Here is a 14,407-nt window from a genome sequence, read left to right as displayed (position 1 = left end):
GTTTGCTAAATAGCTAAAATGTTAAACTGTTAAAATGTAAAAAGTAAAAAAAAATGTTTTTAAAAAGTCATTGTTTGCTAGATAGCTCAAAAAATTTAAATGATATATCAATTGCTGGCTAGCTATAAAATTAAGAAAAAGTTAAAGTGATTTTAGCTAGCTAAAAAGTGAAATAAAATGTTATGTTGTTTGCTAGCTACCTGAAAAGTCAGTTAGCCTAGTTAGCTTCCTCATGATGGCTCGGCAGAGAAGCTGTAATTTTTCCTCCTTTGAGAAAAACTTTTTTATCATCTGGTGTGAAAGAAAAAAGAGACGTAAAACTGAATTATGTTGAGTCTGTCTCTCAACTTTCTTCAAGGAATTTGATTATTTTTCTAAATCAATGCCAAAAGCAGCTATTTTAAAAGTTAAAAATCTTCAAATGTAACTTTAAAGTTAAGCTGAATAAGATTTTAAATTGGAGTTTAAAGTTTTGGTGCAACAGAATAAAATCTGTTTCAACTTTAAACTAAACTGAGGTTAAAACAGAGCTTTAAATATAGTAATAGTTAAACCATGATTTAATCAATCACCGTCTCTTCCTCTGTGTTACAGGAGTCCAGTCTGCACCAGTCACTGTTGGTAGATTCCAGGTGACTCCCAGTATGGACATCCCTGCTCCTGCTGTAGTTTCTGTACCTGCTGCCTCACAGACAGCTGCAGACAGCTGCAGCACGCCGTCAGAGAGCAGCACAGAAGAGCAGGGAGAGTCTGAGACGAGCCTCGCCACCTCCCTCACCATGTCCCCTCCTCACCCGCACCCCCACAGGGGGTCAACGGGCGTCCTCCAGGAGGTTGACGGGCAGGTGGAATGGACCAGCGGCCAGGAGCAGCAGCGGGATGAGGAAGAGGAGGACGAGGAGGAGGGGGAGGAAGAGGTCGTCGGGGACCGACAGAGGACGAGGAAGAAGAGTCGCAGGAGAGCCTACAGCCTGAGCCTGATGGGGACGTCTGCGGACAGCGGGCTCTCTGTGACGGCCGCAGAGATGGAAGGGAGGCTGTGGGACGGAGCGGCGGGCAGCCCGCAGTACAGCAACGCCCTTCATCATTTATGGATGATGACTTACAACCGCAACACCCCTTACCTGAGCAGTGACGACTCAGACAGTGACGACGAAGACATGCTGGAAGAGCTTCAGGAGCTCAGAGAGAAGTAAGTGACCATGAAAAATGATTAATTTTGTAAGAAAACCATTATTTTCATCATTGATTAACCTGTTGTTGTTTTTAACTCTACTGATTTCAACATGGATAAACATGTAAAACCAACAGATTAACTTGTAAACAATAAAGCAAACCAGAAATCATAATAATACGAAATAGAAAGATATTTTTTGGGAGTTAAATTCTCAAATCTCAAATCAATCTGCCAGTTTTTCCATTATGTACTGTAGATTTTCTTGACTATCTCTATCCAGTTGGTTTTTATTTTTAATTAATTGTTGTTACATCTCTTTTATGAAAATTCTTAACATATTTTCCCAGAGCAAACGGCTTGTTTTGTCCAGTAACTGGCCCAGATTCCAAAGAAAATCAAATTGTAGATACATCAAACAGAGAAAAGCAACAAATTCTGACATTTAAGAAGCTGGGTCCAGCAAAGTTTTGGCAGATTTGTTTCATTAATAACTAAAAACAACTAAACTATTATTAAAAAATGTAAACAGGGAGCCTTAAACCCAGCGGTTCTCACACTGGGAGGTATAGAGCTTCTGAAGCGGAGGTGTGGTTGACGAGAAAAAGTATGGAGTGGAACAAAGTGGATAAATATGATTTACGCAGGTAAACTGAAGAAAGAGTTTGCTAATCCTGTGTCTCCCTCATCAGACACCTGACAGAGGTGCAGGCCCTGCAGGCCGCCCAGAAGAGAGAGATCGAGGAGTTGTATGAGAAGATGGGGAAGGTTCCTCCCGCAGGCATCGTCTCTCCTGCTGCTATGCTGTCCAGTCGCCAGCGCCGCCTCTCCAAGGGGAGCGGCTTCCCCTCGTCCCGCAGGAACAGCCTGCAGCGGCTGGACATACTGCCACTCCAGGGTACGGAAGAACATCGAGGAAGAGAATCGTCATTTATTACCTGATAAACATGTGAGAACATTTACGTGTAAATGTGTTTGTTTTCCCAGGGATCATTAGGAGAAACTCCCTTGGAGGCAGCAGCAGCGGCTCCCAGGATAAACCAAGCAAAGGCGTCACCTTTGCCAGTGACATTAGTAGAATGGTGAGTGAACACTGTTAACAAACTTCATTTTACTAGTATTCTCCTGATTAAAGGTCCAGTGTGTAAGATTTAAGGGGATTTATTGGCAGAATATGACAAAAGTCATCTCAGGGTCGACTGCAGAGCGGTTTTCAGTTCACCCTTCCTAAGTCCCGCCCCTTTTTGCTCTGTGCTCTGGTGACAGTTGAGTGAGCTTGGTACGTCGGTCAACTTCCAGTCCTGTTTCCTGTACTTCAGTGCTCAGCTTGTCTATTTTGGAAAATAGAGTTGCACCGACTTGTCGAATAATTGATTACTGATCGATTATTAACTTATTTTGATAACCGAGTCATAATTTTCGGCATTTTTCATAAGAAAATAAGTAAAAAATTTTTGATTCTAGCTTCTGATGTGAATTTTTCACAATTTTCTGACATTTTTATGGACCAAACAACTAACCAATTTCTTAAGAAAATGATTTACAGATTAATTGATAATGAAAATACAAGATTTGAACTTTCCAGCTAACCTTCGATGGCAAACTGTCATGTTTTGTTTTTGTTTTGTTTTTTTTTTACTTTTTAGCTAACGTTAGCTAGCAAACAGTGTAACTTTCTGTAAACTTTTTGCTCCACATTGTTGTTTTACCTATTTTTCAAGTGACAAGACTGAGTGATGGGATTAATTAATCAATTTATCGAGAAAATAATAGATTAATCAATTAGGCAATCCTATTGAAAAAAAGAAAACCAAATTTTGAAGATGGGTGAAAGATGTTGCTAGGGGACCTGTAAAAGTGACAAATATTCACATCTCAAGTTAGCTAATGTCAGCAAAATGCTACCTAACTAGCTAGCTAGCTAATCTACATCAGTCATTAGCTACCTAGTTAGTCAGCATGTTTGCTAACATCAGCTAACTAGTTAGCTATAGTTTTGTGAACACTGGCTAACTTAAGATATGACTCTATGTTGCTTTTACAGGAAAAGGAGAAAGTTGACTGCTACTGTAGCACACAACAAAAGGGGACGGGGCTTACAAAGGATCAATTGGTTGCAATCTACAACCTCGCTACTAGATGGCACTAAGTCCTACATACTGGTCCTTTAAACTCAGTGCTAAACGTTTTGTTCTAACTTTATTTTCTTTTCTTCTTCTCTTTCCCAGTAAGAACCTGTCAGCCAATCACGCTGTATATCTGGACTACCTCATGTGAAGTGTGACTGCAGCGGTCACACCCGTCCTGACCTGCAGGAGGATCGCTTCAACCCTTTTTCACTGGCGCACCGATCAGCGAACTGCTCCCCTCCGCCAGTGGTCACAAGGTTCTGCCAGTGGTCATTTACCTCAATGAACATATGAACTGTCATCAGTAACGCTGGATTTACACAGGAGGACTTTAACGCCGCTTCTCAGCCCGCCATCACATCCGCTGAATTTGTTACAGCCGAAGCACAGAACATCGAGTCAAGTCTGGTTCATGTTAACAATGACAAGTTCATTTTTGCTCTCTTGTAAATACTTTCAGACTCAACTTCAGTCCAAGCTGCCACAGAACTCTGCAAAATGTCACATCACAGGACGCTTTGAAGGGATAGTTCATTCCAAAATATTTCTGGACATATCAGCTGTAGAGATGTTTGCCTTCTCTTTAATATAATGGAACTAGATGACGCTCGCTTGTAGTGATCGGGCCGTGATTTCTAGAAAGAGACACTGCTGTTGAGTTATTTAAATGTATTTTTGTCTCTTTTAGCACCATGGTTAATCCAGCTCTATTATACAGGGTTTCTGCAAGTTTCAATAAATTTAATTTAAGACATTTTTAAGGCCATTATGAATACAGTCCATGTTGATTGTTTTGTTGTTGCTACAGCGTGATCAAATTTTTTTAAAAGTGAGACTGAAATTAATGCAACTTTACAAAAGTAACATTAACTTCATAATCTAATCAATTTTTAGACCTGCCATAATCATATCTATTCTACTATTATTTTATTTAAATCTATTTAAATCATCACTTATGACTTTTGCTATGCTCAGGACATTCCACCAATCCAAAATGTTAGTATGTGTCATCCTGATGCATTCATGAACAGCTTGTACAAATCCTACTGACTGCACCTTTAAGAAGTTTTTAGTTATGACAATCAGATGACTGGATTTTAGACTTTTTAGGGAGAAATCCTGATGATATAGGAGAGAAGGCAAGACATCTCTACAGCCGATACGTCCAAATCTCAGCAATTCACAATCTACGTGGATAAATAATGCTACAGGCAAGGGACGGAAGTGATTTTGGGGTGAACTGTCCCTTTAAGTGTTTCCCGCAAGCAAGTTTTTAGCATTAACGCAGTCGAGTGATGCTGCGGAGTTGTACCGCTCACCATGACTTTGACCCAGAATGGCGACAGTTGCCGTTTTCCTGCTTCCTGTCTGATTCACTGCCGTTAATCGGTCTGAGCACAGAAACGTGAACCACAGCGAAGCTCTGACACTTTCACTGACAGTTGTCGTACACGGACGACAACATTTTAGATAATCTCGCGACTTCTTTGCTGTAGTTTGTTAATGTCTCAGCACCTGCTGACTGCACAGTGAATACACTCTTGATCATGGCCTTCTGTGGGCTGACGAGAGCAGTCTAGATGCATTGTACAGTTTGATTTATTCAAATATGTATTATGGAAGCATTTTGTTCAAGTACATCTTTTAGTTTCTTAAGTGATTTTGACACCTGATGGGACATTCTCTTGTCCTGACTTTTTTAGATGTAGTCAAAAGTGATTTTTCATCGTACAGAAGTACAAAACGGAGATATAATTTCTATCAACACATGCATATGAAGATTTTAACGCGTCAGAAGGAAAGATGTTATACAACAGTTAGAAATGTTGGCATGTAGCTTGCTTGAGCAGAAAGAAAATTAAGATTTGGCTAAAGGGATAGTTCTGATTGTTTGAGGTGGGGTTTTATGAGGTCAGCGTATTACCTTCCAACAGATTCTGGTCAGCGCTCCTCCCAGTTTGGAGAAGCAGTGAGGAGCACCAGCACAGAAGCTAAAGTCAGCAGAAAAACATGTTTCAGTCACCGTATTTAAAATATTCTCACCACTTTACTTTGCTGTAAGACAGCCTTTTCTGATGGGAAATTAGCTGTTGTATAAGCCAAATACAGTAGTGTAATTTTCATTTTGTTAAAACTGATTTTTCAAAACTGGTATAGAAGAAAGTACCGTTCAGGAACCAGTATCGAAGTCAGAAATGTTTTTGAAAATAATATAAATATAGCACACACTTGAACTGATATTTATTGATTTATGTAGCTAAAATACATTTTGCTGGTGACCCTGTCCACAGCGGTACATTGCTTAGTTTCCTACACTGGTTCTCGGGGCGTGCTAATCGCCATCTACCGTAATTAATAACTAACTATAAATAAGAACCTCAGACAACCCCACTTTAAAAACATCCAAACTGTCCCTTTAAGTGGTGCAGAAGGCTTAGACATCACACATCTCCTTTCAAATACTGTAGCTCCTTTAAAATGAATGATTTCTTTGTATTCCTTAATTGTGAAAAATCCACCTAGTTTTTAGACTACTGCCTCTCCCGTTGAGTGTACATGTGTATATAGTAGAATGCATTTATAGATCATGTTTACAGGTTACAAGTAAACTAAACCTTAATTCTTGCTCAAGCAAAAATCATATTTTATCGCTTGTTCCATAGATCAAGCACCTCGTGCACTTTAGTACGTTCTACTTTAGGTCTCGATCATTTAACACGTTTTCGGATAAAAATGTGTTCCGCTCGAGGAAGAGCCGATACGTCTCCTGTTATTTTTCCATAATGGAGGTAGAGATTATACTCCGGTTTATGTCTGATCACAATATTTCATATTGGATCACAGTGATGATGATGATCTACCCTCCCGCAGTTTTAAATGAGTACACTGTGGGATCTAGAGAAATCAGTCCAAGCTGTGAATGTGTAGCTGTTGCCTTATAAAATATTCACAAACACACACTGAATTTTTCTGGCAGTGGAACTCCTGTAAGATTTTCCAAAGTTCGTAATATATTTCAAAGAGATTTCAAAATTTTGAATGTAAATATATAATTGTATTGCTTTCTGAAGCTGCTGCTGTCCTGCCATGCTGAATCTGTGCCTTTCCCTTACAATGTCTTATTTTATATTTTTACTCGTGAGATTTGGTGGCAAGATCAGACTCCATATATCAAATTTTGAGAAAAATAAATGCTATTGTAAATAAATACCATGGCTCTTTTGTCCTGGTGTTCTTTTTTCTTGCATAAATAGTTACACAGACATAAATGTGTTAAAAAAAATCAAATACATTAGATTTTTATTTTACAAATCATAATTTTATCGACATAAATATGCTTCAACAGGTTGATTTGTGTGTTATTTCAGCAGTGTCTGGCATTCTCTGTGTTTGAAGGCCACTGTAGACTGTATCTGACAGAAATTTCAGATGTTCAGGGCTGGAAACCTGTCAGGTAAGGGTTGTAATTATTCTACAGTCTGGGCCTTCAGGGCTGCATGTTGAGGTCAGTGGATTAGTCCTTTCCACTGGCAGGCAAACTTAATCAAAATCAAGACACATCTAGTTTTAAGTCAGCAGCAGAACCACACAATTACCCTTCACAATCAAGGGAAAAGAAAAAAAAAAAAAAAAAAAAAAAAACTAAGTCCAATGCTGTTTCGACATGAAAAAACAGCAAGTAGCCATGGAATATCAATCAGCGGCATCAGTGTCCACATAAATCCCCTCTCAGTTAAGTGCAGGGCAGACACACGGTCCAACAACAGGCAGGGAAAACATGCATCTCAGTTGGCACCAGTCTTCGGTCCCTGCAGCCTCGCACGCCTGGCCTCCTCGTCGATTTCATCCATGATCCGCTCCTGGGAGACCGAGTAAAATGTGTAGCCGTCTAGCAGGGGAGGAAGTTGTCAAGGCAAATATTTGACAGCAAGGAGAAACATATCAAAAACATTACATGACAAGGGTGTGATGTAAGCAGTGTGTCAGTCAAGTGCTTGTATCTACTCACTCAAACAGAACATTTTAACTCTCTGTTTGAACACCTTTAAGTTGCCTTTATTAATTAAAACAGCAAAACATTCTCATCCCTTTTTGGAATTTTATACACTCAGTTGCCAGTTTATGGTTGTGAGGGGGAAGAAAAAATAATAATACAGCATAGAATTGTGATATTTTGTGTGCAGATATATGGACGCCAAGTAACAATCTTCTAGCTCATAAATTATAATATTGCAAGTACAAATTAAATTTTTTGGAACTAGAATAATAAATCAATTGCTTTTTTCCATCCACTAGATGGTGCTGACTTTGTTCCTTTTTCTGTGGAGGTCAGCGGAGGTCACACTCTGTGAACTGTGAATATTTTAAGACAGTGTTAATCAGTCTGTCTGTTTGACAGTCTCATTTTCCTGCAATAAAAATGACTGATGTGAGATGAACAGACTGAAAACTTTACTTATTAGATAAATAATAATCCTGTTAGAGATTTCTCTGGGGGACAAACAGTCTGCAGTTGGAAAAAGGCAATATATCGCAACATGTATATCTTACAGCAATACTCTGGACAACACAAAAGGTTTAAAATCAAATTAATCATATTGTATTACTTGTATTGAGACTTAAAAATGTAACTGACTAATTCAGTCTGCAACAGTTCCTAATTTCATGGTTGTAATGATCAGTTTTGTTGAAACTGGTTTACAAAGGTGTTGATTTATTTCTACAGTCCTTTCGGAAGAAGCTGTTAAAATGTTTTGCAATGTACTGGAAAATGTTTTTAATATTTAGTTATTAACTAGTGTAGTAAATATGATTAGAATATATCCAATTTCTGCAAGAAAAAAGAATACATTCAAAATGAAAAATAGCAAATATTAACCAAAGCTCCTTATGATAATTAAATATGAGACACTCAAAATAAATGGACTTTGCTTCAAATATTAATCATTCTGACTTGTATTATCTTATAATTCAGCTGACCCTCTGTTTTTTAAAATTGTTTCTTATACAATGTGTAACTTTTCACCTTTTTTCTCTTTTCTTGACGAAAATTGGCTTCCATATATAACTTGCAAGACTCCAGGGGGGGAAAGTTGTGTATCTTTTGATATATTCATGTAAAAAGAAAAACAGACGATTCGCCGAGGTAGCTAGCTCGATGCTAACTGACAAACTACCTACGGATTAAGATGACGTTTAACTCTATTTAACCCATGTTTTATAGCTACTTTGCTAATGCACCTTTACAGTCAACTCTTCCTGAACATGCCTACCATAGCTAGCTGTCATGTTAGCATCTAATGAATGGGAAACTTTGTACCTTACCTTACAAGACATTTAACTACATCTACGAGCCAATCAAATCATATACTGTCAATAAAGCTTCAAACACAACATGCGGTAATAAACTAGCGTCATGCTTTATATTGGACTTATCTAACTTTAGCACGCTAAGCTAACGTTACATAGTTCACCTTGTGTTGACGTTACTGCACTTGGCAAGGATACAAATGCCCAGAACAAGGGCTCCAATGGCGAGTCCTGTCACCACATTCCGTGTCCGCAGCTTCTGTGTTTTCTTCTTCCACTGGTCGAGCTCTACTTGTCGAATGAAATGGATCTGCTCTTTGGATAAACCCTCCTTAGTCGGGTCTATCCTGGTTGCAAAGGGAGCATTGGACTCCTTCGGCGTCTTGTCCGCCATGTCTGCAGTCAGTGAGATCAAAAGGTTGTGTCGGGTCGCAGCAATTTTACGCACAGCTGTATTTCAAATCATCTAGTAAGTTGATGGCGCCGAACTGCACGGGGAGCAGCCCATCAGTTCGTTATGAGATCTGCGCCAAGCACCACCAAGTACTGGAATGAAACGTTGTGCAACATCTAAATGAGCCCCCAGTGTTGCAGCTATAGTTCCTACTCGGGATGTTGATCCGCTAGTGTCTAGCCGAAAGATCTCGCGAGAGTTATCAATTTAATCCAAACATGATCTTTCTCTAACTCTAACCAAATGTTTTTTGTCCCCAAACCTACATGGATCTCAAATATAGCATTTTAAATTGTAAATCATAATTGACAACAATCAGATTGTACAATATCTACAATGAAAAAACAACGCGTACTCTCGCAAGTACTCGCGAGAGTATAACAAATCTAGGGTTCCCATCTGATCTAGACACGACCGTTGAGTCGAGCCTGGAGTGAAAGCCGTGGGAATAGCGCCATCCTATGGAAAGTATAAGTTTCGAGTCGATTTAGTTTAAGTTTTCCTGGTTATTTTTGAAAAATGTGAGTAAAATACTAATGCTAGAGCTATAAGTTGTTTGTAAATGCAAATGCAAATGCAGAAGGCAACCGTTAGTCAGTGAAAATGGCGAAAAGTTTTTCTCCAAGTAAAAGTATCAGTTTCAAGTTTCGTGAAGCCTCGTTTGACCTCCTGTCAGATTTCCTTATCAATCTCAACAAAAGAAACAAAGATAAGCTCAACAATTTATCAAAATGTAGTAGAGACTTCAAAGATAAAAGAATAATGGGTAAGTAACGTTACTAACCTAGCAGTTTCTAATGTTTCATTTTAGCTAGGTTAGCTAACAAGCGTAATATTGTCCTTTCTTAGTTTGAAATGCTTATGACACGCGGAAAAAAACAACTAGGGCCCACTTATTTATTTATTTATTTATTTATTTATTCATTCATTTATTCAAAATTTCGCAATTTCTCTGAAAGAGGAAGGTAATTAGGCCTTTTCTCCATTATGTGTAACCTCGTTTATCACACACAACTGTGACAATTAGCATGTTATGTTAGCTAGTTAGCTAGATAAATATATCCTCATTGCAGAGTGCTTATTTCCCCTCTAAATTATACATTAAAAGTAAGCTAACACATTGAAATTTCCCTGAAAATTTAAAAAGCAAAATCAAACAAATAGATAGTTGCAGATTACTTTCATGGTGTGAAAAATGTGAATATTTACCAGCCACAAACAGATAAAGGTTCAAATTCACCAACCATTCAATAGTAAGTCACTGTTTTCTTTCTAAAATCTATCAGACACTTTAATATTTTACCAGCTACATCACTGCTACAGTCACATCAGTTAAATTTAAGACACAATGTGTAGCTCTGTGTTTTACGGTTGCCTCTACAGTATATAACTGCTTTATATAAACAGGGCTTTTATTAGTAGATGCTTTAATGTTGTAATTATTTCAGCTGGGGTGAAGACTGTCTCCTTCTGCTGTAGCTTTAATAATTTTGTCAGCAGGTGGCATTGACTAAGCTGTACAGGACTATGTCTGAGTGGCCCTCTAGACTTCAGTGTACCCTGTCATCACTCTTTTATATACCTGGCATTGTGAGTCCTGTTATTATGGCAGCCTATTCTCAATACAAACTCCTCAAGGTAGCAGAGTGTCTCCAGCTGCTGGCACCTCAGCAGAAAAACCCTGCCAGTGAGGAGGAGCAGATGGAAAGTAGTTTGGATGACCTCTAATGAACATCCATATGCTTTCTTGTTCCTCACATAACAGCTAAGATACAAATTTATTTAGATAAATGAATGGAAATGCCTCTGTTAAAAGCTCCATCTGTTTCTGTAACATGCTTCTCTCAGTGTCAGTACGGGCCTAAGCTGTAAATAACCTACAATTCTCAAAGAATGAATAAATAATAAATTGCAAACCGACTGGTCAACAGAGAAACTTTCCGGTCACGATAAAGTTTTGTTAGTGTTTGCTGGTGGGTGGTGTTGAGAAACCAGCATAGCTGTGATTCAGTGTTAAATGTTTTACTTTCCCAGCTCCCAGCTGTTATTTCACACAAAAATAAGTGTAAAGAAAAGAGAATCAGAGATTTAAATAAGTATAATTCAGTCCCCATGAATCAATGATTGTCTTTTCCTGTCTTTACTGGACCATGTGGGCCTATGTGTGAGTTTATCTCATCATCAGCTCCCAGCCCCTTTTTCTGTCTTTGAGTAAACTGATCTCTTACTAACTGACATACTTTATGAGTATTTTATATTATACAGAACACCCGATGAACTGTATAGTGAATGCAATAACTGCAACAAGTTTTATTATTGTTATGTTTAGGTTCATTTGCAAATGCTCTTCCTCGCTCTCCAAATTCTTTGTTTTCCCAAAAGTTATTGCAACTAGCAGCTAATAGGAAACACAGTGTTACTTTAAATCAATTTCAGATTTCTCTTGGTTGAACATTGTTGGAAAAATTTGGAATCACATAAGTATAAAACTCAGCAAAACATATGACATAAGTCTAGCATTTTTTAGACATTTTAATGCAGATATGTTACACATAATAGCTTTAAAATTAAGAGAGCCTTCATGAAGCTTTGGCAACCCATAGTAGGGATCTCTGGGTTGGGGGACCAGTGACGACGATTTCTATGTTGATAAATTATGCCAGATATTTATAGTTTTTAATTTCCAATATGTCCATTGATATATGTCTTATAAATGATAGTGAAAAACCATTAATACCCTGAGAAATGACTCATAACATTTTTCATTTTATTGATCCTATTTTACAGATGAGATCTCTCTGTGTCTCATTTTACATGGGATTGCTCAAACACATTTACTGCTTCAAAAATTCCTTTCTGCAAATGTATTTTGTTTGCTCCGACTATAATCTATCAACTCTGTCCTAACATGCTCAACATGCTTTCACTCAAAAAAAGATTTTTCTCTTTTGTTCTCTGCTTTTGCAAATGCCCTGCATCCATCTTTGGTGTAACACAGAATATGTCTTCCTGGTGACTAAAGAACTAAGACTTGATCCACTAACTGGATACCATGCCATTGAGTTACTTCAGAGGTGAGAAGGAGCAGCATATTTGCTTTCCCTTGCACTGCCACACCCAGTATGATATTGGTTTAGCCGTGCCTTTATGTGAATAATTCTCTCCCCCAGGTTCATGGTCAAGCACCTGACAGATTTGTTGACCACACCCACACCTCAAGGTGCAGCTGCTGAGCCACTAAACAGTTATGAGGGCGCTGTGTTCAACAAGCTCAAGGAGAAATTCCCCCTCATCATCTTCTCCTGTGTGCAACTTGCAAGCAAATTGTCTCTACAAAGTCATGTAAGATCTGCATTGAGTGTCTACACTTAACAACTTCAGATACCTTGTGATTAAAAAGAAGTTAATTTCCTTTAGTTTTTAAAATATTTTCTAGATGATTGACATCAGTACTGCTGTACGGGTTCTGGATTCACTTGGCTGCAAAGTTTCCAAGAAGGCTGTTCTGAATTCAGAGCTGATGATCTTAAAAGGACTTGAATTCAGACTAGATGCTCCTGACCCACTGACATATGTGGAAATTCTTCTGGAGGTGCTCGGTAAGATATCATATCTAAACAGTGAATATTATGATATAACAATGATGAAATTATGATCATTCAAAGAGGTGATTAAACTTTTGTAGGACACAATGAGCCATTAATCTCCGTGGAGCACCTATATCCCCTGTGCCGCCATGTTCTGCGGTTTGTCAGCCTACAGAGGACAACAATCTACGACTCCTTGTTAGTGACTGCCACTCAGTGTGCCAGCCCATCCACAGAACAGAGGTATTGCTGTACAATTCTCATTAGTCACACTTTCAGGAGAGAAGCTGCTGGATTAGCAGTTGAATGCAGGACACAAAATGTGCAGGTCAAAAATTACAGACGGAGACGCAACAAGTTTGTTTAACATTTGAAGTTGCACAAAGAACAGTAAGTTGAGGCTAATATTAATGTTTGCAGGCTAATGTGCAGCTTACGTTAACAAAACAGGTAAGTAACTGTAAATCAGTGAGGCTAATGGGACTTCACTCTAGACTTGCTTATCTTTACTTGGGACCTGAGTGCAAAGACTTCAGACTCACTTGAAACTTACAAAACAATGACTTGGTCCCACCTGTGCTCTTTACACATCAGACAGAGAGCAACATTAGCATTCATTTGTTGTGTTTCTGGCCACCTGACAAAGGGAAGTCCAATATACACACTCCTTTTATCTCTTTTGCAGTTTCCACCAACTCCTGAGAGAAATATCTCGCTCTCTGGCTGCTAAATCCAGCGTTATGTTCACCAGCCAGTCACATACTTTGTCTGTTTGGTGCTGTGCAGGTCATGTGCAGTGGGCTTTTAGAGCTTTTTGGCTAAAAGCAGCTGCCTGCTGTCGCATGAAACAACAATATGAGATCAGTCAGAGTAAACCAAAACAATAAAGTTGTGAGCCATAAAACCAAAACAATGAGCTGAAAGATGTTATAAAGCTCTGTGGAGCTGTGAAGAACTGAGAGTGGGGTAATAATTCTTTCCTTTTTGATCCTTTTCACACTCCACAGTCATTTGGTCCACTAATATAAAAATATTGATTGCAGCTGCTTTGATATTAAATTTACCCTCCCTAAACAGAGAGAAGTTTGTGACAGTGACTGAAGACTATATGCTGCTTGGTGTTGGTGTCATCGCTGTGGCTTCCTTCATCCTCTGTGCCAGAAAATGGAAACAGGTGAAACACTTACAAGCATTAAAACTTTGTAGAAAAATTGTCGACAAAATATGTAGCCATATCAAAGCAAATTAAGTCATCTACCTTATGCAAGTTAATGTTAGTGTATGCGTAATCTGTGACAGTTACATTCCATACAGACTGTCTGTGTTAATGCAGGTTTTATATGCAGGTAGTGGAAGAACTGAGTCACATTACAGGGATCTCAAGGAGGAGCATCAGCGATTTCACTCATGTGATGTTGATGCACATTGTTAGAAACGACGTTCCCCTGTAGAATCCACTTGAGTCTTAATAGCACTCATTCACTGAACACTGCTTTATTCTCTTGCTGTTAATGGTTAAGGTTGTTTTCTAGTTGATTGAAGATGATCGATTAAAACAGTCACATCTATGCACTGAAATACCTCATGGAAATAAATGGTGCCAAAAGAATGATTATAACATGGCTACATTCTTACAATGACTGTCTGTTAGTGACAAACTTATGTCAAGGTTATTTTGATTATACATTCTGTCAAACAAGATTAATATTGATGTTGCAGTTGTGAAAATACAATTAAAATTTTGATCAGTCAC

At 38.4% G+C, this 14,407-nt stretch overlaps 3 protein-coding genes across 6 annotated transcripts in view; 2 read left to right on the top strand and 1 right to left on the bottom strand.

Moving 5' to 3' along the window:
* The window catches only part of wnk4a (WNK lysine deficient protein kinase 4a), a 62,204-nt gene extending 58,084 nt beyond the window's left edge, over positions 1-4,120 (top strand). For all 4 annotated transcript variants that reach the window (XM_084740374.1, XM_084740375.1, XM_084740373.1 and 1 more), the window contains 4 exons: positions 595-1,192; positions 1,867-2,072; positions 2,162-2,256; positions 3,403-4,120. In XM_084740374.1, coding sequence (XP_084596500.1) covers positions 595-1,192; positions 1,867-2,072; positions 2,162-2,256; positions 3,403-3,405 — 902 coding nt within the window. In that variant the 3' untranslated portion in view covers positions 3,406-4,120. The remainder of the gene's footprint in view (positions 1-594; positions 1,193-1,866; positions 2,073-2,161; positions 2,257-3,402) is intronic.
* A 2,521-nt stretch (positions 4,121-6,641) lies between these two features.
* coa3a (cytochrome C oxidase assembly factor 3a) lies at positions 6,642-9,176 on the bottom strand. Its single transcript, XM_084741575.1, has 2 exons — positions 8,812-9,176; positions 6,642-7,192 (listed from the first exon to the last, which is right to left on the bottom strand). Exons 1-2 carry the CDS (start codon positions 9,005-9,007, stop codon positions 7,089-7,091), a joined length of 300 nt encoding a protein of 99 aa, XP_084597701.1. The 5' UTR covers positions 9,008-9,176; the 3' UTR covers positions 6,642-7,088.
* Positions 9,177-9,496: 320 nt separating this feature from the next.
* cntd1 (cyclin N-terminal domain containing 1) lies at positions 9,497-14,404 on the top strand. The gene is made up of 7 exons (XM_084741122.1): positions 9,497-9,833; positions 12,066-12,141; positions 12,238-12,409; positions 12,504-12,666; positions 12,753-12,897; positions 13,732-13,828; positions 14,001-14,404. The coding sequence occupies exons 1-7, from the start codon at positions 9,671-9,673 to the stop codon at positions 14,103-14,105; spliced, it is 921 nt and encodes a 306-aa protein (XP_084597248.1). The 5' UTR covers positions 9,497-9,670; the 3' UTR covers positions 14,106-14,404.
* Positions 14,405-14,407: the final 3 nt, after the last annotated feature.

The sequence above is a fragment of the Lutjanus erythropterus genome, chromosome 17 (assembly GCF_056507025.1).
Source record: "Lutjanus erythropterus isolate fLutEry1 chromosome 17, fLutEry1.hap2, whole genome shotgun sequence".
NCBI lineage: Eukaryota > Metazoa > Chordata > Actinopteri > Lutjaniformes > Lutjanidae > Lutjanus > Lutjanus erythropterus.
This window is presented reverse-complemented; position numbering and strand designations above follow the sequence as displayed.

Coding starts and splice junctions, on each gene's coding strand:
- coa3a (XM_084741575.1), bottom strand. CDS start 9,007: ATGGCGGACAAGACGCCGAAGGAGTCCAATGCTCCCTTTGCAACCAGG. Junction 7,193..8,811: donor AGCCCTTGTTCTGGGCATTT/GTATCCTTGCCA, acceptor CTCCCCTGCTAG/ACGGCTACACATTTTACTCG.
- cntd1 (XM_084741122.1), top strand. CDS start 9,671: ATGGCGAAAAGTTTTTCTCCAAGTAAAAGTATCAGTTTCAAGTTTCGT. Junction 12,142..12,237: donor GCCATTGAGTTACTTCAGAG/GTGAGAAGGAGC, acceptor TCTCTCCCCCAG/GTTCATGGTCAAGCACCTGA. Junction 12,410..12,503: donor AATTGTCTCTACAAAGTCAT/GTAAGATCTGCA, acceptor AATATTTTCTAG/ATGATTGACATCAGTACTGC.